Source organism: Leiobunum rupestre, chromosome 10 (genome assembly GCF_980474605.1).
Source record: "Leiobunum rupestre chromosome 10, qqLeiRupe1.1.hap1, whole genome shotgun sequence".
Taxonomy (NCBI): domain Eukaryota; kingdom Metazoa; phylum Arthropoda; class Arachnida; order Opiliones; family Sclerosomatidae; genus Leiobunum; species Leiobunum rupestre.
The window spans coordinates 35,791,238-35,812,449 of NC_143393.1; the positions used below are offsets into that span (position 1 = coordinate 35,791,238).

The 21,212-nt window shown below is 35.1% G+C and overlaps 1 protein-coding gene across 10 annotated transcripts in view; it reads right to left on the reverse strand.

The window, feature by feature from the left end:
- Positions 1–20,986, reverse strand: part of LOC149925532 (zinc finger protein rotund-like) — a 395,345-nt gene extending 374,359 nt beyond the window's left edge. For 3 of the 10 annotated variants that reach the window (XR_016477085.1, XM_090161422.1, XM_090161416.1), the window contains exon 1: positions 20,308–20,982. Coding sequence is in view for 6 of the 10 variants with exons in the window: in XM_090161422.1 (XP_090017548.1) it covers positions 20,308–20,592 (285 nt within the window). In the remaining 4 variants the exon portion in view is untranslated. Of the gene's footprint in view, positions 1–19,468; positions 19,579–20,307 lie in introns of those variants that run through there. The other 7 variants (XM_090161423.1, XM_090161420.1, XM_090161418.1 and 4 more) reach the window with 6 other exon arrangements.
- Positions 20,987–21,212: the final 226 nt, after the last annotated feature.

Below are 21,212 nucleotides of genomic sequence, written 5' to 3' on the forward strand. Positions count from 1 at the left end.
GTAAATATAGGTAAATATAGGAAATTATGGGAGTAATGTTTAGGTAAATATAGGAAATTATGGGAATAATATTTAGGTAAATATAGGAAATCATAGGAATAATATTTAGGTAGTTATTGGAAATTATGGGAGTAATTTTTAGGTAAATATAGGAAATTATGGGAGTAATGTTTAGGTAAATATAGGAAATTATGGGAGTATTGTTTAGGTAAATATAGGTAAATATAGGAAATTATGGGAGTAATGTTTAGGTAAATATAGGTAAATATAGGAAATTATGGGAGTAATGTTTAGGTAAATATAGGTAAATATAGGAAATTATGGGAGTAATGTTTAGGTAAATATAGGAAATTATGGGAATAATATTTAGGTAAATATAGGAAATCATAGGAATAATATTTAGGTAGTTATTGGAAATTATGGGAGTAATTTTTAGGTAAATATAGGAAATCATAGGAATAATATTTAGGTAGTTATTGGAAATTATGGGAGTAATTTTTAGGTAAATATAGGAAATTATGGGAGTAATGTTTAGGTAAATATAGGAAATTATGGGAGTAATGTTTAGGTAAATATAGGTAAATATAGGAAATTATGGGAGTAATGTTTAGGTAAATATAGGTAAATATAGGAAATTATGGGAGTAATGTTTAGGTAAATATAGGAAATTATGGGAGTAATGTTTAGGTAAATATAGGAAATTATGGGAGTAATTTTTAGGTAAATATAGGAAATTATGGGAGTAATTTTTAGGTAAATATAGGAAATTATGGGAGTAATTTTTAGGTAAATATAGGAAATTATGGGAGTAATTTTTAGGTAAATATAGGAAATTATGGGAGTAATTTTTAGGTAAATATAGGAAATTATGGGAGTAATTTTTAGGTAAATATAGGAAATTATAGGAGTAATTTTTAGGTAAATATAGGAAATTATGGGAGTAATTTTTAGGTAAATATAGGAAATTATGGGAGTAATTTTTAGGTAAATATAGGAAATTATGGGAGTAATTTTTAGGTAAATATAGGAAATTATGGGAGTAATTTTTAGGTAAATATAGGAAATTATGGGAGTAATTTTTAAGTGAATATAGGAAATTATAGGAACGTCCAGGTAAATTTATAGGAACTTATAGGAATAATTTAATAAAGAGAAAACAAATGATTTTAAAGGAACTTTGGTTTCATAGTAATATTACATTTAATATGAAAACATCACAGACTTTGTGACTAGATAAATGTATTAAAGTAATATTACATTTTAATTTAAAAATACCAGACAGCCGTAAAAGCCAACGAAATTAGTGCTTTAGTAAAAGGATGGCTGTTTTTGAGCGCCATCCGTACGAAAAATATAGAAAAGTAACAAATTATAGGAAGTTATAGGAAGACAATGGAAATATATGAAAAATTATGAAATTTAGGGTAGTCACCCTGAAATTTACATTTCTGATAGAAAATTCGCGAAACCATTTTTAAGGGTTTTTAATTTTGCATTTGGATTTTATATAAATTAATTAAAGTAAAATAATGAAGAAAGATTTTTAAAACCAATTTTCGGAAAAACATTTTTTCCATCTTAAATTAAATTAAATAGTATAAACAGAAATTTTTCCGCTAATCGGAAAAATAAAAAATTGAAATATAGATTACTTTTTAAGGCACTGCTAAGTTAATTTATTCACAAAGCGTCTTGCGAATGCTAAGAGCAAAATTTAACGGTTTTTAGCGTTGAATGGGAAACACCATTTACTCGCTTAAGTTAATATTTAATATTTGTTGGACGCAATAACTTAAATTTCCTTCAATAACTTAATCATAAAGTTAGTTAATAATAAGTCATTTTTAAGACAAGGTCGCCACATTCGAATTACCTGATTTTCCCAGGTTTCCCCATGCCTATTTCCAGAAAATTTCCCTTGTTTATTTGGCAATTTTTCACCAATATTTTAGTAAACGTTTTCCATAATCCATTTGCAACCAAAATTAAATTTCCTGATATTTCCATAACATTTTCACTAATTTTAAAAACTGCCATTTAAGCTTGCGGTCTTAGTTTAAACACGCAAACAGTCAACACAAGCCAACATCTCATGACAGCTAAAAACCTAATAACTAACTAGTTCCTAAACAGGGTTGCCACAAAATTTTCCGATTCAAATGCCCTGTTTTCCCTGACCATTTTAACAGATTTTCCCTGACTTATTAAGGCCAAAATTTTTCTTTTATATTTTACTTTTATCAGAAGTTAATAAATTTCGATGAATGTTGAAAAAATTAGCCAAACATTCAAGGAAATAAATGATAATCATAGAATTTGTCATAAATCTAGAGTTGAATTAACAAAAAGTGCCAAGGTTAAAATTGAATTCCCTGACTTTTACCAATTCTTAAAATTCCCTGACATTTCCCTGACTTTTTAGGCCCATTTTTAAATTCCCTGACTTTTCCCTGTTTTCACTGACGTGTGGCAACCCTGTTAAAGTAGTCTAGAGGTTAAGTTTTACTTTTAGATTCGAAACAATTAGGCGAAAATGCCGCTTTATTTAAATTTGCAAACAATATTAGACTAATCATGGAATTAAAACTTTTTTATTTTGTTTGGAAAAATACGGAAAATTTTCCGACTTACAACACTAATTTTAAGTAAACAAATAGCTCAAACAGAACAAAAATTATAAATAGTTCACCAAAATGAAAATTTCGGAAATATCGGCATTTTTTTCCGTCTTTAGAGGTTCGCCGCCGTCAAAACAACTCTACAATAGAGAGACTAAGGAACGGCCAAATACGTCGCGTGTTTCATACTTAATAGTGGCATCTCCCTAAAGCTAACCACTCGCACTTCCACAAAACGTTAGTCTTAAAAAACGCCCGAAATAAGCCTAAAACTCTAGACGTATTTGGTCGTCTTAACGTCGACTTAATATATTCCAAATCCCTCAATTTGAAGCGTTTAACGTGGCAAAGAATATCCTGGAGCAATTAAGAATTACCCCCTCTCTACACTCTTTAAATATGTTTTTTTTTACTGATAATGATCGCTTAAATAATATATTACGCTTTTGGAAAATTTTAAAATAACCTTATATTACATTGTCACTTGGAAAGTTTGATTCGAGAGAAAACACCGGCTTACCGGCTTGGGATTAAGTGTCCGGTTAGGGAAGAGGGTCCCGGCTACGTCGGAATTGGTGAAAAGGGTGAAAACGTGGGCCTCCGCCCAAATATTACCCCAAAGCCAGTTTTAAGCGAGAAACCGTCGAGTGATGTAGAAGTAGTTTTTTTTAGTCGCTGGCTGGATTTTTTGAAGGCCGGCGCTTTAAATAAAACCCTTTGGCTCGCTTAGAAATATATAACGCGTATGGCAGAGGGGGGAAACTGAGGGGGGGAAACCAGACTGGGAAGAACGAGCGCTTTTTCAAGCTTTGGCGATTCGGACACGCAACCATCGAGAGCCGTTTTAAAGCGAAAAGCTCATTAATATTACAATCTTTATTTCTGCGTTTCTTCCAAGTACAGTAATTATTTTGTCTGATACCGGTAGCAACGATAGGGGCCCTGACTGGCCCGACTACGAGGAACGAACCTTTTTTTTTACTTTTACCGGTGATCATAATAAAAAAGAAATTTTATTCATTTTATCGAATTGTTTGCGTTAATGTTTTTAAATAACCTATACGTTAGCAAATTTAAATTATATACTACTATGATTCTGTGCATTTTCCCTATGATTCTGTGCATTTTCCCTATGATTCTGTGCATTTTCCCTATGATTATCGGCTAATCCCCTACGCGTTACCTGCATTCCCCCTACGTACTATCTCCATTTCCCTTACGAGTTATCTTCATTTCCCCTACGAGTTACCTGCATTTCCCCTACGCGTTATTTTCATTTCCCCTACGTGTTATCCGCATTTCCCCTACGAGTTATCTTCATTTCCCCTACACAATATCTTAATTTCCCCTACAATTTATCTTAATTTCCCCTACAATTTATCTTAATTTCCCCTACGAGTTATCCGCATTTCCCCTACGCGTTATCTTCATTTCCCCTACATATTATCTTATTTTCCCCTACGAGTTATCTTCATTTCCCCTACACAATATCTTAATTTCCCCTATATATTATCTTAATTTCCCCTACGCGTTACCCGCATTTCCCCTACGCATTATCTTCATTTCCCCTACGCGTTACCCGCATTTCTCCTACGCGTTATCTTCATTTCCCCTACGAGTTATTTTAATTTCCCCTACGAGTTATCCAGCTTGTATTAAATATAGTTATTTGCTAACGTACAAGTTATGACAAAATGACGTCGGATGACACTTCGCAGCAATGTCGCCATCTGTAGGCTAAAATCGGTGTCGCAGGCTGTAGTAGAATTGCCAAATAACAGTGTTGAGCATTTTTGTCAAAGAGCCGCTCAGCTTACTCACCGCTCGCGCTCGCTAGCATAATATCCGGTAAAATAAGCGCTCCTCTCTTTTCGCTCTTTTATGAGCGTTAAAATAAGCGCTCCTCTCATTCCGCTCTTTTTTGAGCGTTAAAATAAGCGCTTCTCTCTCTCGCTCTTTTATGAGCGTTAAAATAAGCGCTCCTCTCTTTCCGCTCTTTTATGAGCGTTAAAATAAGCGCTCCTCTCTTTCCGCTCTTTTATGAGCGTTAAAATAAGCGCTCCTCTCTTTCCGCTCTTTTATGAGCGTTAAAATAAGCGCTCCTCTCTTTCCGCTCTTTTATGAGCGTTAAAATAAGCGCTCCTCTCTTTCCGCTCTTTTATGAGCGTTAAAATAAGCGCTCCTCTCTTTCCGCTCTTTTATGAGCGTTAAAATAAGCGCTCCTCTCTTTCCGCTCTTTTATGAGCGTTAAAATAAGCGCTCCTCTCTTTCCGCTCTTTTATGAGCGTTAAAATAAGCGCTCCTCTCTTTCCGCTCTTTTATGAGCGTTAAAATAAGCGCTCCTCTCTTTCCGCTCTTTTATGAGCGTTAAAATAAGCGCTCCTCTCTTTCCGCTCTTTTATGAGCGTTAAAATAAGCGCTCCTCTCTTTCCGCTCTTTTATGAGCGTTAAAATAAGCGCTTCTCTCTTTTCGCTCTTTTATGAGCGTTAAAATAAGCGCTCCTCTCATTCCGCTCTTTTTTGAGCGGTAAAATAAGCGCTCCTCTCTTTTCGCTCTTTTATGAGCGTTAAAATAAGCGCTCCTCTCATTCCACTCTTTTTTGAGCGGTAAAATAAGCGCTCCTCTCTTTTCGCTCTTTTTTGAGCGTTAAAATAAGCGCTTCTCTCTTTTCGCTCTTTTTTGAGCGCTGAAATTGGCGCTCCTCTGATTTTCGTTTCGCGCTTTTTTAAAAAAACCTTTTGCCGCTCAATTTCGCTCATAATAACAAAAGCGCTCACAATGAAAGGAGCGGTGCCCATCACTGCCAAATAAACCTTCGAAGATCTGTCGAGAAACGTTTACGCGTTTTAAAAGCGAAGCACTCGAAATTGGGGAATCTACGGCGGCATAATACGCCCCATAAAATCGAGCCGCGCGGCGGGAAAATATTATTTCTAGTAGAATGTTCTCATTTCAGTCAGCGGGGACAGCCTTGAAAAGTCCAGACTTAAACATAGAGCACGTGTTCCATGGTGGATATATTAAGCAAAGCCCAATGGAACGTTTCGACAGCACTGCCAAGTTAAATCGTGGAAACGTCGGCGAAAGCTCCGTGTTAAGCCACAGACGTTCGCGTTCCGAACGTCGGCTACTTAACTTTTTCTGTATGGCTGGCAACAGTGAGCCGCGTAGAATGGAGGGGACCTCGTAGACGACCCAAAAAATGGAGATCAGACGCTCGAAGAGAGAAGTGGCAGTCTGTAGGGGTAGAAGTCTGTAGGGGTGGCAGTCTGTAGGGGTAGAAGTCTGTAGGGGTGGCAGTCTGTAGGGGTGGCGAAGAAGGTCAAGACGGTGTAGAGTCAAATCGCGGTTGCGAAAATAAACTGGCGAAAAACGAAAAAAAACGGCGCCTGACGAAGAGCCGCGATCAAGTACAAATTACGAATTAAATAATACCTGATTAAGTTAAACAATTGAAACGAATCAACTAACTACAAATATACGGGTCTATAAACAATATTTCCGTACTAATTATCATAATTAAAATAGTTACTTAGCTTGAACAAGCTAAGTAAAAACTAAGTGAGGGTCCCCATTCTAAACTTCAATTTTTCAATAGAAAAAATGGGATTAAATTTCTAAAAGTATAGGACTTTATAGGACCATTTTTTCAAAATTATCGAAATTTATAGGACTATATATGCCATTTCATTTACTAACTTTCTGCATTTAAAAACAAAATCTATATTTAGTGAAATAAATCTTTGATTTTCACTTAAAAAATAGTAACTATTTAACCATGTTATCACAAAAATATACTAGTAGCTAACCATGTTCACAATAACAAAAGTATAGACTAGAATGACTTTGTATATAGGAATTTATCTTATAGCTAAATCTAGCAATTTAGTTGAGTGGCGGAAGTTGAAATGGGCAAAATATCAAAATTATAAACTTTTATAGGACGTTTTGGGGATTTTTCTAAAAATATAGGATGTTATAGGACATTTTTGAAAATATAGGATTTTATAGGAATTATAGGACCTCTGGGGGCCCCCGGCCCTGCTACGTCTATTAACAAAAGTAACAGATTATATTTAAGCGTTAAATATTAACTAAACGCGTGTGGTAGCGTCGAACGAAAATACAAATCTACGGATCTATAAACTATATTTCCGTAACAAATATTATAAATAAAATAATTTCGTTTAAAAACTATCTGATTCCAGCGTAAATAAATTAGAAAAAGTAACTGATTATATTTAAGCATTAAAAAAGTAATGCCACATGCAATATAAAACGTTTTACAAAATTTGGAAACGTATTAAGGTACACCACGAGGCGGATTGTGATTTTGGGGCCCATTTGGGGGGATACCCCTCAAGACTTAATACAAAATGGAGCCCATAAAAAATCAAGGGCCCTAGCATGATGACGTAGTGGTTATTAATTTAACATTAATCGGATAACAATCTAAAATTAGATTTTTTAAGGCCAAAAATTTCATGTTATACTTTACTTTTATCAGCAGTTAATACATTTAGTAAAAAGGTTATCGCAACGTTGAAAAAATTAGCCAAACTTTCATGGAAATAAATGATAATCATAGAATTTGTCATAGATCTAGAGCAAAATTACTTTCAAAAAATGTCAAGAGAAAATTGAATTCCCTGACTTTTCCCTGAATTTTTTCAAATTCTGAAAATTCCCTGACCTTTCCCTGAATTTTTTCAAATTCTGAAAATTCCCTGACCTTTCCCTGAATTTTTACAAATTCTTAAAAATTCCCTGACCTTTCCCTGAATTTTTACAAATTCTTAAAATTCCCTGACCTTTCCCTGGATTTTTACTAATTCTTGAAATTACCTGACCTTTCCCTGAATTTTTACTAATTCTTAAAATTCCCTGACCTTTCTTTGGATTTTTACAAATTCTTAAAATTCCCTGACCTTTCCCTGAATTTTTACAAATTCTTAAAATTCCCTGACCTTTCCCTGAATTTTTACAAATTCTTGAAATTACCTGACCTTTCCCTGAATTTTTACAAATTCTTGAAATTACCTGACCTTTCCCTGAATTTTTAAAAATTCTTAAAATTCCCTGACCTTTCCCTGAATTAGAGGTCGGGGATGGTTAACTTTTACTCAATAGATAAAGCTCTCAAAATTATTCGTAAAACGTTTTGATGAAGTAATTTATACTTTTGTATTATCCGATTAATTTTTTGATAAATTTGTAAAACTAATCAGAAAAACAACGTTTTTTTCGATAAAATCTTAAATTTTACGAATAATACATGTTTTTTAATCATTTTCCGAAATATTAACCGGTAAATTTCTTTGTTTACATTTTTTCCCAAAAAAAATCAATTTAATCATGGATAATGATTAACCGTTACCGACCTCTACCCTGAATTTTTACAAATTCTAAAAATTCCCTGACGTGTGGCAACCCTGTTTACAATTATCAGATTACGAAATTAAATTAAAAGAAAAATATAGTATTTACATATGAGAAAAGGACAATTTCAACAGGAAAATATTTCTACGGCAAGGTGGCGCGCAATGCAGTTTATATAATGTATTCCCGCGTCCTTGTCGCGCTAAATAATAACAGCGGAGGTCCGGTGTCTCTACTTCTAAAAAGAGCGTGACAGGTGACTATACAGCGCGATCAAAGTAGGCCGGTTCATCAATCTAGTACTCGGAATAAGGTCCGGTGACTGTAGCATCTATTCCATTCTATTGGCCGGCTTCCGAGTGCCCGAGGCGGAATTCATTCGCAGGGCGGGGAACTTGGGAAAAAAAAAACAGGTTTTTTATTTTTATTATATAATTTTCGGCGGTTTATAGGGGATGCTTGTTTCAAGAGGAGGCAATACTTGTCCACGCGGAGGCACCCCCCCCCCCCCCCCCTCCTGGTGTACAGGGTGTCGAGATTTGGCAGATTAGCATATTAATTTTATCAATCGTTTAATATTTCGAATTTAGATTTACATTATTTTCTTAAATTTCATTTTTATTTCACTGATAGAAATTTGGGGAAAATTTAACTGAGATTTTAAAAAGACCAACAATTTTGAGTGGAAATTATACATCGATAACGTGAAAAAAGGTAAATAATTTGAGTGGTAAGACTAAACTGCGATAATGTTAAATAGGCCAAACATTTTTGGGGGAAATTAAACTGCGGTAACTTGAATAAGATAAAAAAAGGTCAACAATTTTGGGTGGAAATTAAAATGCGGTAACGTGAAAAAGACCAACAATTTTCGTTGGAAATTGTCCTGTGGTAACTTGAAAAAAAGACCAACAAAAGGTCAATAATTTGGGTAGAACGACTAAACTGCGATAATGTTAAAAACCTACAATTTTGGGTGGAAATTAAAATGCGGTAACGTGAAAAAACCAACAATTTTGGGTGGAAATTGTCCTGTGGTAACTTGAAAAAGACCGACAATTTTGGGTGGAAATTAAAATGCGGTAACATGAAAAAGACCAGCATTTTTGGGTGGAAATTAAAAAGCGGTAACTTGAAAAAGACCAACAATTTTGGGTGGAAATTAAACTGCGATAATGCCAAAAAGACCAACAAACTAGATGATAAACTAAACCGCCGTTACAAGAAAAAAGGCCAACAATTTGGGAGACTAAACTGCGAAAATGTCAAAAAACCGACAATTTATTTAGAACTAAACTGCGATAATGTAAAAAAACCGACAATTTATTTAGAACTAAACTGCGATATTGTAAAAAACCGACAATTTATTTAGAACTAAACTGCGATAATGTCAAAAAAAATCAACAATTTAGAGTATCTAGGCGTTGCAATAAACCATTATCACAGTAATAAAACCTATGAAAACGCTATCTATGGTCAAAATTCAGTAATAATATTAGCTCCCGTGAATTAATTTACCCTAATAAACCAAGAAAATTAATTAAAACACGCTCAATCGAGAAAATTAAAACTCCCTGTATACTAACAAAAAAAAAGCTATTCAACGCTGGCTTTTGTGTGAACTACATATATTCTGCAAGACGCAAATTGTACCCCTCCATCCGCATTGAGCTCCAGTGTCAGTGAACGGCGGGATGCGGGAGATCAGAATGATTTGAAGGCTTCCGAGATGTTTAGATTGGCAAAAAGCAGAAATTTCACTCAAAAGAGGCCTTGGAAGTTTGGAACGGGCCGAGGGGAAAACTACGAACAATGGCACACACTGAATTTGGCGAATCAAGCGAGCGACGATTTGCGTAATACCACTCACGTTGGTAGGCCGCAAGCCGAAAATCTAATTTAGTCTCTTCACACATTTCTCGTGCGCTGATTATCGCGCAAAAACACTGCCACTTGGAGTAGCGTTGGACCATCTAGGTAACCGATAAGTTACACTTTTTTCAGAATAGTTCTTTAATCATATTACTGTCTTTATATTGTCCAATTGATCGATACTTTGCTTGAAACGGTAAAGTAAACTAAATTTAATATTAATTTAATTCATTGTTTTGAATTTATAAAGTATATATTCGTTAAAGTAAATTAAATGATTTATCCTTTATAATTGATTGATATTTTGCTTGAAACGGTTAACTAAATTTAATCTGAATTATTTAATTGTTTTAATTTTATATGGTTACTTTTAAATTGGTGTTGCTATTTTGTAGATTCATTAAAGTAAATTACATGATTTATCCTGTATAATTAATTTATATTTTGCTTGAAACTGTGAACTAAATTTAATATTAATTTAATTCTTTGTTTAATTTTATGTAGTTTGGATTGAATGGAATTGAAATGTATATTTTGTACATATATATAGATTGAATAAATTACATTAAATGAATTGTCCTGTATAATAGAAACGGTTATAACTAAATATAATATTAATTTAATTCATTTCTTAAATTTATGTGGTTTGGTTTAATTAGAACTGTATTTTGTACATATTTAGCGATTAATTAAACTACATTATGGTTTAAAAAATACCAACAAAAAGTTCTATAATTTAAATTAAATAATTTTTTTTTAAATACCAATTTTAAATTTGCAGTTTTGTTTTGGTTATTTCCACCATTTTCAAATAACAGTAAAAGTCAACCACTATATCACTAGTAATTTATTCAACTAACAAGACCGACAAATTTAACAGTGACCCAAACGCAAACAAAAACGGAATGTCAATATTGGATATACGGTGTACCTTTCGTAGAATTCGCGGAACGTACAAACGAGAGACCGTTCAAGATTAAACATTACTTAAATAAAAAAAGTAGGTATAAAATCGAGACGAGACAATCAAACCGAATAAAACAAAGGAGGATTTTCCAAAAATATGAAATGGATCTGGAGGGTTTTTGGTAGTGAAAATACTCCCGTTATTAAATAACGTTATATTTTTCGCATCAAGGGTGGCGCAATTGATATGAAAAAAAAAAACGATTAAGTTTCGTCCCCCGTCCTACTTTAGACCCCCCTCGAAACGGCAACCTTATTTTGTCTAGACTCCGCAAACGGATAACAGAGTTTCATTAATAATATATTATTTATCGTATTACGCGGCGTAGTGGTGAATTCCACTTCAATTATCAAAGCCACGGGTGGGAAAAAAAAACATTGGAAGGTTAGAAATCGAGTTAGTATAAATTTTTGCCATACAGACTTGGTAATTAATATTACCAGTCATCAAAAATACAACTTTTAGGAATATTGCGCATTCCACTGATAAATAATGGTAAATATTGGTTTATGTAAGATCAAGAAAAGTATTAAAAAAACGGAATATATTCGCTTTAGAAGATTTTGAGCTTTATTTTAACTAGTCAACAAGTCTGTTATAAAGATTTTATCTCCATAAATGTAGGTTTAAGTTTTAAATACTGTAAATAAGTCATGGAAGTATATTATTTACTATTACCATTATTTATCACTTTTCCCAAAGGGTTGAATTACCATCGGTGCCATCTCTCGAGCGAAATTAAGCACATTTTCTTAGTAGTGTCTTTGATTTGTGATTTAAATTAAAATAGTTAAAAATGCATTGAATTAATTCGCCAATTTATAAAAAGAGTGTTTGCCGATTCAGAGCAGAATAAATATAAATAAAATAAAATAAAATAAAAATAATTAGTGTTGTAAGTCGGAAAATTTCCGGAAAATGACCGAGGCCTTTTTGCCGGAAATTTTTCCGAAAAAAATTTAAAAAAAAAAGGTTTAATTCCATGATTAGTCTAATATTGTTTGCAAATTTAAATAAAGCGGCTTTTTCGCCTCATTTTGTCGATTCTGAAAGTAAAATTAAACATCTAGACTAGTTTAAACTGATTAACAATGTAACACTATTAATGTTTTGTAGTATGTTTACTAATATTAGACATTTTATATCGCTAAAAAGTTAAAAACATTAAAAATACTTGAAAAGTAATTTTAGTTTCAATTGTTTATTTTTCCGATTTGCGGAAAATTTTCTGGAAATTTTACCACATTTTATTTTTCCGGAAAATTAACAACACTAAAAATAATAAAATCTAATTAAGATTAATTTAAATTTTACTTTACAATATCGCAGCATGAAAATTATTAAGAATTTCTGAATTTGTCAAGAATAAGAGTCATAAAATATTGAAAACATCATTAAAAAAAATTAAAGAAAGTCAACAAACTGATGCTGGTGTTAAAATTAGCGACAAGAAAAAACTGGAAATATTTGGTTTAGCCTTGATCGGCCTTGATATATTTATAAAGTCCGAATGAAGAATTGGGGCACTTGGTCAGCGTCTAGCCGCCGTGCCATTAAGCAGGCACTGCAAAGTTAATTTATTCACAAAGCGTCTTGCGAATTGCTAAGAGCTAAATTTAGAGGTTTTTAGCGTTGAATGGGAAACACCATTTACTCGCTTAAGTTTTAATATTTGTTGTACGCAATAACTTAAATTTCCTTCAATAACTTAATCATAAAGTTAGTTAATAATAAATAAATTTTTAAGACAAGGTTGCCACATTCGAATTACCTGATTTTCCCAGGTTTCCCCATGACTATTTCCAGAAAATTTCCCTAGTTTATTTGAAGACACAATTTGGCAATTTTTCACCAATATTTTAGTAAACATTTTCCATTTGCAACCAAAATAAAATTTCCTGATATTTCCATAACGTTTTTACTAATTTTAAAAACTGCAGGGTGACCAGGGAAAAGCTTTGAAAATTTTATAGGAAAAATAGGAATTTTAGGGGCGAATTAAAGGAAAATACGTGAAACTAAATAGGCGAATTATAGGAAAATATAGGAAACTAAATAGGCTAAGAAAAATATGGGGAAAATAATAAGGTAATTATTGCATATCGGTATACTTTGACTCGAATCACCTAGAATATTGATAATGTTTTGTACACTGCTTTTTCGCATTATTGGATCACTTAGCGGATTTACAAAGCTCGTATATTTCAAGATATTGTTCTAAAATGGCAGTATTTACAGTAGATGATGATACGTACAAAAAAGTTCAAAAGACCGTGAAATTATAGGAAAATAGGTAAGAATAAAGGAAATTGTAGGAAGGCATTAAAAATATAGGAAAATATAGGAAATATAGGAAGTCTGGTCACCCTGAAACACGCAAACAGTCAACACAAGCCAACATCTCACGACAGCTAAAACCTAATAACTAACTAGTCCCTAAACAGGGTTGCGACAAAATTTTCAGATTCAAATTCCCTGACTATTCCTTGTTTTCCCTGACCATTTTAAGAGATTTAACATTTTAAGGCCAACATTTTTATTTTATATTTTACTTTTATCAGAGGTGAATAAATTTAAATGGACTTATATTTCAGTTAAAAGATTATTGCAATGTTGAAAAAATTAAAGAAACTTTCAAGGAAATAGATGATAATCATAGAATTTGTCATAGATCTAGAGTAAAATTACCTTCAAGATAAAATTGAATCCCCTGACTTTTCCCTGAATTTTTACAAATTCTTAAAATTCCCTAACTTTTTAGGCCCGTTTTTTAATTCCCTGATTTCCTTGACGTGTGGCCACCCTGTTAAACGATTTAAATAAAATATAAAAACCACTCGAAAATTACATCACGAAAAAAATAATAAATTATGTTCGACGCGTGATCACACTCAGAAACCAAATCTAGTTCCATTTTTCAAATCAGATTCGAACTTTTAAAGTTATTGAAGATATAGTGACGACTAAAAACATGAAAATTAACCCTAATTTCATTTAATTGCTACAATTAGGTACAATTTCATCAAACCCGCGCACCTGTTGCAAATTCGAAGTACAAACTATCCCAGCCTACTGACCGTGTTATAAATTACTTCGAATTTGCGTAAAACAGCTCGTAACAATAAAATTTAAAGAGTCTACATAATAAAACGTGAAATATCTTTGGTGTCGCGAGCAGATTCAATTTGAGAGGTGGTTTGTTGGCAAGGGAGAACTTAAAAATAATCGCGCGTCGGGTCCTCCGACCATGAAACAGAAATATCTCATTATCCGCTAATTAGAGAGGAGAAGAGGAATTATCGGGAGGGGGGTCCCTAAACGATGACGAAGGGGCGGACAAAATACACTGCAACGGCCGTACACACGGCTTGTTTCACTGCACCGACACTCCCGCTTAAAGGGTTGAGCCGATAAAGAATAGGAAAACCATCCCTCCGTTCCTCGCAATTCCCTAACACCTTCGACGCGCCTCTTTTAGTCCCGCGCTTCGTAGATGGCGCCGGAATTATACTCTGATTAAGACACCAATTCGGCTGCCCCATAGCAAAACCTTATAGCCAACAAATTTTTGAAAAATTAGATTTTTACGCATCAGTATTTCTAAGGCATGTACAAAAGTACTGTAAAAGTTTCAGGTAAAAGTTATAAATATTTAACTATTTATGACTTAAAAAATGGTTTTGGAATTTATAATTTTCGCATTAAAAACCACGTTAAAATCTTATAACTTAGGTTTTGAAAAAGTCAAATATCGCGAAATTACGATCGTGTTGGTTAAAAGGTTTTGCCATGGGTCAGCCGAATTTCATTAATTTCGTTTTGGTTTACCCCATTAATTAAGGTCCAAAATCCATACCTCTACTTGGAATACTTATCCTGCCACCTGAATTAAAGGCTTTAAACGTCTCTCGATGACTTAGGCCTAAGGTGGTGCCTTGGGTATTAGCCTAGCTGATTATTATTATTATTATTATTATTAACCTTTAAAGTTATTGAAGATATAGTGACGACTAAAAACATGAAGATTAACCCTAATTTCATTGAAATTCTACAATTAGGTACAATTTCATCAAACCCTGTTGCAAATTCGAAGTACAACCCACCCCAGCCTACTGACCGTGGTATAAATTAATTATTAATTAATAAAGGTCCGGAATCCATACCTCTACTTGGAATGCTTATCCTGCCGTATCGCGTATGGTATTTTATTCCGGGGGTGAAAAATGTACGATGAAAAAATATTACTTTCTATTTATGACTGACAAAATTAATAAGAACGTTTTGTATTTAAGCTATTGTATAAAAATTTACATTATCTATCTCGAGTCTTCGTTTATTTCTGTAGCTTCTCTTAGGTCGGTTTTAGTTCACTAAGGAATCCATACATCTACTGGGAATGTTTATCCTGGCGTATCGCGTATGGTAAGATCACTCTGACGGCTTTGACCCCGCCTACGAGATATAAAATCTCCTCTGCGCGCGCTCCCCTCTCACGTAGTGGTTTGTTAAGTTAACATAGTGACGTCAAAAAAACCGTCGATTTAAGCGCCGGACTATTTTTGTTCCCTGTTGTCAACTTGTTGTAAAATCCCGTTAGGCAGTTGCAAAAGGAAACGGGGGGGGCTGGGGAAGATTTGAATTTTGAGGGGACAGACATCAACAAACATGAGCGGAAGGGGGGGGCGCTGATATCACCGCCTTTTGAGGTTTCCCCCCCCCCCGGTAGTTGTAGTTGTATTAAAAGCGGGAGTGGGTGGGTGTGGGGGCAGGGGTCAGCTCTGAAATTAACGAGGCCTTTATCGGCCCCTAATGAAGCGAACCCGACACCCTCTCCGCACCGACGAAGACTGGATAAAACGCTACGGACCATTCTCATTCCAACTGCGAGAAATCACGGCTTTATCGCCTCAAAATCGCGACTGCGTTATTTGATCGGTTCATTCAAAAACTTAGACGCGTTAAGTAACTTCATTCTAACAAATGAATGTTGAATTTTCAAGGTTCGTACGAAATTTTAGGAATTAATTAACCTGACTTTTCCAGGTTTTCAATGACTATTTTGGAGTAAAATTTAATACGTATTTTTAAGATATATTTAAAAATTTTATTTGTCCGATTTTTTGGAACCAATTCAAAGTTCCCTGATACTTTGGAACCAATTTCAAATTCCCTGATGCTTTGGAACCATTTTCAAATTTCCTGACTTTTTGGAACAATTTTCAAACTTTCCTGACTTTTTGGAACAATTTTCAAACATTCTTGACTTTTTGGAACAATGTTCAAACTTTCCTGACTTTTTGGAACAATTTTCAAACTTTCCTGACTTTTTGGAACAATTTTCAAACTTTCCTGACTTTTTGGAACAAAATTTTCCAGGTCGTGTACGAACCCTGATTTTAAATACGGTGGCCACAATATTTCTAGATTCACCTACCCTGACTTTTTAAGGACAAAATTGTACAATTTTTTTCTTATATATTTTTATTATTAGTTAATACATTTACTTTTTATTAATATTTTGGTATAAAGGTTAGATTTTAAAAAAGGTTTAATTGAAACATTTAAAAAAGTTACCAAAACATTTATGAAAAAAAATAACCACAGAATTTGTCACAGAACAACTGCAATATTATCTTCATAAAATTTTTAAGTTAAATTTAATTCATTGACTTTTTAACGAATTCTTAAAATTTCCTGACCATTTAGCCATATTTTTTAATTCCTCTGACCAGTGCCAACCCTGTTAAAAATCGCAATTAAGACGAAACTAAATTTAATATTAAGACTTACCATTAAAATAATTAATTTTAAGACAAAATTGGCCGACAGAGTTGCGCGACAAAATTAAATTAGGTTCAACCGTCATAGGTTAAATAAGTCGCAACGAAAACCAAGAATTTGCAACTTAGAAACTGAATAAGTCGATCGTAAACTAATTCCTTGTTAAAAATATACTAGAGATTTAAGCTACCGATATTTGGTTGTACAACTTGTTTGAGATATACAACTATTTGAAATTCATCCAATGGAATTTAGCTATTCCGTAACGTCACTGACGAAGGGAACTTTGAAAATCGTCTGCTTACTATTTAATATTTCTATTATCGAAATAGCAAACAAAAATAATTTTGACAGGCTAAACCTAATTTCTAAATTTCATATAAGAAACATCAAAAAATACGAAAATTTCTGATATAAAATCCCTGACTTTTCCAGGTTATCCCTGACCAATTTTTGACAATATCCATGACCTTTTTGGTTATATTTTTGAACATTTTTTAATTATTTTAGGTCAAAGGTTCTTTGTTAATGCTGGGTTCGTTGACTAACTAAAATCCCTGACCTAATCCCTGACTTTCTACGAATTTATTTAAATCCCTGACATTACACCTCCATTTTACAGATCTTTGATTTATCCAGGTTTTCCAGGATATCCAGGTTCTGTACGAACCCTGACGAATAATCCTATTAGAGAAAGCCAAATAGATCGAGGGGTCGGACACTCGCCATTATTTTGTACGGGATTTCGTAGAGATTTTGGCGATTTTATCAGTACTTTTTGAAGTGATATGGATTTTCAATGTTAAATTACCATGGAGAGAGTTAAAAGATTTTGCGATTTTAGACAAAGTCTACGGGATTTTGGTAAACGGGCAATTGTTTTGCTATAGCGACACACCAAAAATTCAATTGTTTAGTGGAAAGATTTAATTGGTAAATCGGATTTGAACAAATAATTTGCCACCAATAAAGTTGGATAGTCTGAGCGGTACTTAAGTCACCTTGACAGGGTGGGATAGAGGCAAAAATACGTATTACGTGTATTACAAAGTCGCGCACGGTTAAACGATATTGTGGCCGCACGCCGCGTAATTGGTCACGCCCAAAATATATTACATAATATTATAAACCGGTATATATATGATTTATGTCAAGCTGGGACTTATTGCCAGATAAAACAAAAATTATACATATTATAGATTCATATCAGAGAAATGTTAGAAATATCGAAAACTTTACCAGGCCTGCGAAATAACAGGGTTGCCATAGGTCAGGTTCGGGGAATTTAAAATTAGTCAAATTTTTCGGGGAAATTTAAGAATTTGAAAAAAAAATCAGGGAAATTTAAGAATTTTATCTTAAAAAAGTCAGGGAATTGTAGGAATTCATTTTAAAAAAAGTCAGGGAATTGTAAGAATTCATTTTAAAAAAGTCAGGGAATTGTAAGAATTTGTTTTTAAAAAGTCAGGGAATTGTAAGAATTTATTTTAAAAAAGTCAGGGAATTGTAAGAATTTATTTTAAAAAAGTCAGGGAATTCTAAGAGTTTATTAAAACAGGTCAGGGAATTTTAAGAACTTATTAAAAAGGTCAGGGACTTTTAAGAATTTGTAAAAAGGTCAGGGACTTTAAAGAATTTGTAAAAAGGTCAGGGACTTTTAAGAATTTGTAAAAAGGTCATGAAATTTAAAAGTATCTTAAATTTTATAAATTCTATCATTATTATAAATATAAAGTTCCTTAAGTTTACTCGTTATTTTTATAAAATGTATTTGTAACGTTGCAATAAAAATATTTTTCAGTTAAAACAAAGTAAAAAACTTATTTCGAGCCTTAAATTTAAGGTTAAGGGAAATATCTAAAAATTGAATGTTTCGTAGTCTAATGGACACTTCTGATACGAAAAATATTTATAATTTTAGAAACTAACAAACCGTTTAATAGCTTAACACGCTCCAAAAAATTTCGTACATTATACACTTTTGTTTTAAATCCCAAATTAACTTAAAGCGAGCACAAAAAAGGGGTAATAAATTGATAAAACGTTTGTCCCAGACCTTAACCCAGAAAAAAAATTGTCTAGAAGTTATTAAGAACGCGAGTGGCTTTTTTGTCTTATCGCGAGTTTTAGAAGATAATAAGCTATTAGCGACTACTCGGTATCCGTTACGAGCGACGTTATCGAGTAGCCGCAAAGTACATTACGCTAAACACAAGCCCAGACGGAGAGCGTGACAACATTTTCTCCCAAAAAATGAAAACATTATATACATAACGAACCCTTTTACAACCCCCTTATCTCTTTTTTGTATTGTAGTAATTCGTCAACCTTCGTTAGATTCGTTACTTCCTACATTATAAATTATTAAATTGCCGTAGACCCTTTTAAAAAGTGTCAAAAACCGTGTTTCCGACAATAGCCGATGATCACCGAAGCGAGAAAAAATACGGTACTTAAGCCGAGTATAAAAATATATACTACGTTCTGTATTAAGTGGAATAAATCCGGGCTTTTCCACGCGTTACGTTAAAAAAACGCGCCGTCGGAATTTGGTCGGGATGGTATAACGGTCGGCAAAAAACGTCGGAATGCGGCGGCGGCGCTCGGGATGATCCGGGACTCGCCCCATTCTTTTGAATTTTTTGTCGGTTTCGCGCGCGGGTCCCTGCGACGCGTTTAATTCCCCCAGCTCGCCTACTAGCGCCAGTGTCTGGGGCCGCGATCATCGACGCAGTTGTAGGTCTGGAATATTGACAAGTCTAGCGCGCTCAATTAAACGAGCCTATTAATCGGGAAACGTACAAATATCCAGGGACATTCGACGGATATTATAAAAAATCGAGAACGTACCTCGTGCTACGATCGAGAAGTCGAGAAAGCTCTTCCTATTTATAGAGAAGAAAGAACCTCCAGTCTACGAGCGTCGCCATCTTGAATGTTTTTTTTCCCGTAGTAGAAAACCGAAGGGGGGATTGGAAAAATTTCTCCACTGCGAGGAGGCAAAAAGCGCGGAGACGGAGAGCACCGCGAGGGGTGTATATTATAAGAAGAAACGAAGGTACGGATGTACGCCCGCAGATGGCGCTAGCCGCTGAGTCGCGCGCTTTTTCACCGCGCTTTTTGCGCGAGCGTTTTCTTCGCCACCCACCCTTCAGTCGGGTTCGCCGAAGGACAAGGCCGGAGACGGGCGGGGTGGGACGGAAAATCAAAGAGCGCGGGCGGGGGAGCGAAAAAACAGACGCAAAAGTTACCCGGCAGCGAGGAACTAGGGGGCTGGAAACGATTTTTACAGAATAGAAACCATACAGAGGGGGTTACGTAAAAATACCGACACTTCCGTGACGCAATGTTTCTCAGGGGGGGCGTTTTCGGGCCGCGATATTGGACTATATCTCGCCGCGATTGGATAAAAATCGAAACGGAGGGGGAAAATAAAACCCACAACAACGAAAACGCGTCGTATTCTTACGAGAACACGTGAATTTCAATGTTTTTAGGCCTACTTTCTACGTAGTTTCCGTTTGAGTCGAAAACAAGGTTAAGTACGTACGTATCAGCGCCAATTTCATTATTTAGTCATTGCTTTAAAAAAACACGCTTTTGCGCAAGGTAAACGCCACAAAAAAGGGATCAGGGGATAAAAACTGGACTGGCAAAAAACACAGAGGGGTGGTCGGGGGTTGTCTAACCTGAAAACCACTGTCAAACATGGTTTCGTGGTGGCTATGTTGTCTACCGAAGATTTGTTGTCCTTGTTCGTTGGGATGATGATTGGGAAAGTGCTGCTGCGTAGAGTCTTGCGGATGGTGATTGTGGTGATGGTGGTCCGAGGCGAGGTGGTCCTCTTCGAAGAACGAGCCGGGCCGCCTACGGCCGTTGGTGCTGCAGTTGGCCGCGGCGGAGGCGACGACCGAGTTGCCGAGAGCGCGGTACAACGGGTGAGTACAGTTTGGCGGGAAACCTAAACGACGCATTGACCGAAACCACGCCGCGCGCGCGCGAAATTTTCCAAAATCGCGCGCGGGGAGCGAGAGAGTGAGCGCGCGCGGGGTTTACTCCTTCGCCCGGAACTTCTCCGGAGCGCGCGCTCCGTTCCTCAACTCTCGTTCCGACGTCCCCTACCGTCGACGGCTTCCCATTCGCGTCCAACAAAAAGTTTTTAAAAGTGTCAGTATCTTTTTCACTACTTTCGGACGCGTCGAAACGATACCACCATCGAAAATCTTTACCAAGTTTTTTTTCTTGTTGTTATTTGCAAAATTAACAAAAAACCAAGTCACACTTTTTTTTTTGGTGTTTAAATCGTCGCCGATTAGGGAGCGATAAGTATTTCTCCGTAGAAGTTTAAAGCGACAACGACATACGGCGGGAGAACTTGAAGCAACCCTTTAGCTGGCCGGGTCATAGCCAAACGGGCCAGGGTTATGAGTGGCAGTTCAACGACAGTCGTGTAGGCGGGGTACACGCCTGCCTCGGCTGCCGTACGAAGGAGGAGGGCGGAGGGGGGGAGGGCGCGAGCGGAACACCCGCGCAACCCTAAAAGAAGACGCGAAGGGGAGGTTAAAAGCGGAGGGGGGGACGCCAACTACGAAAT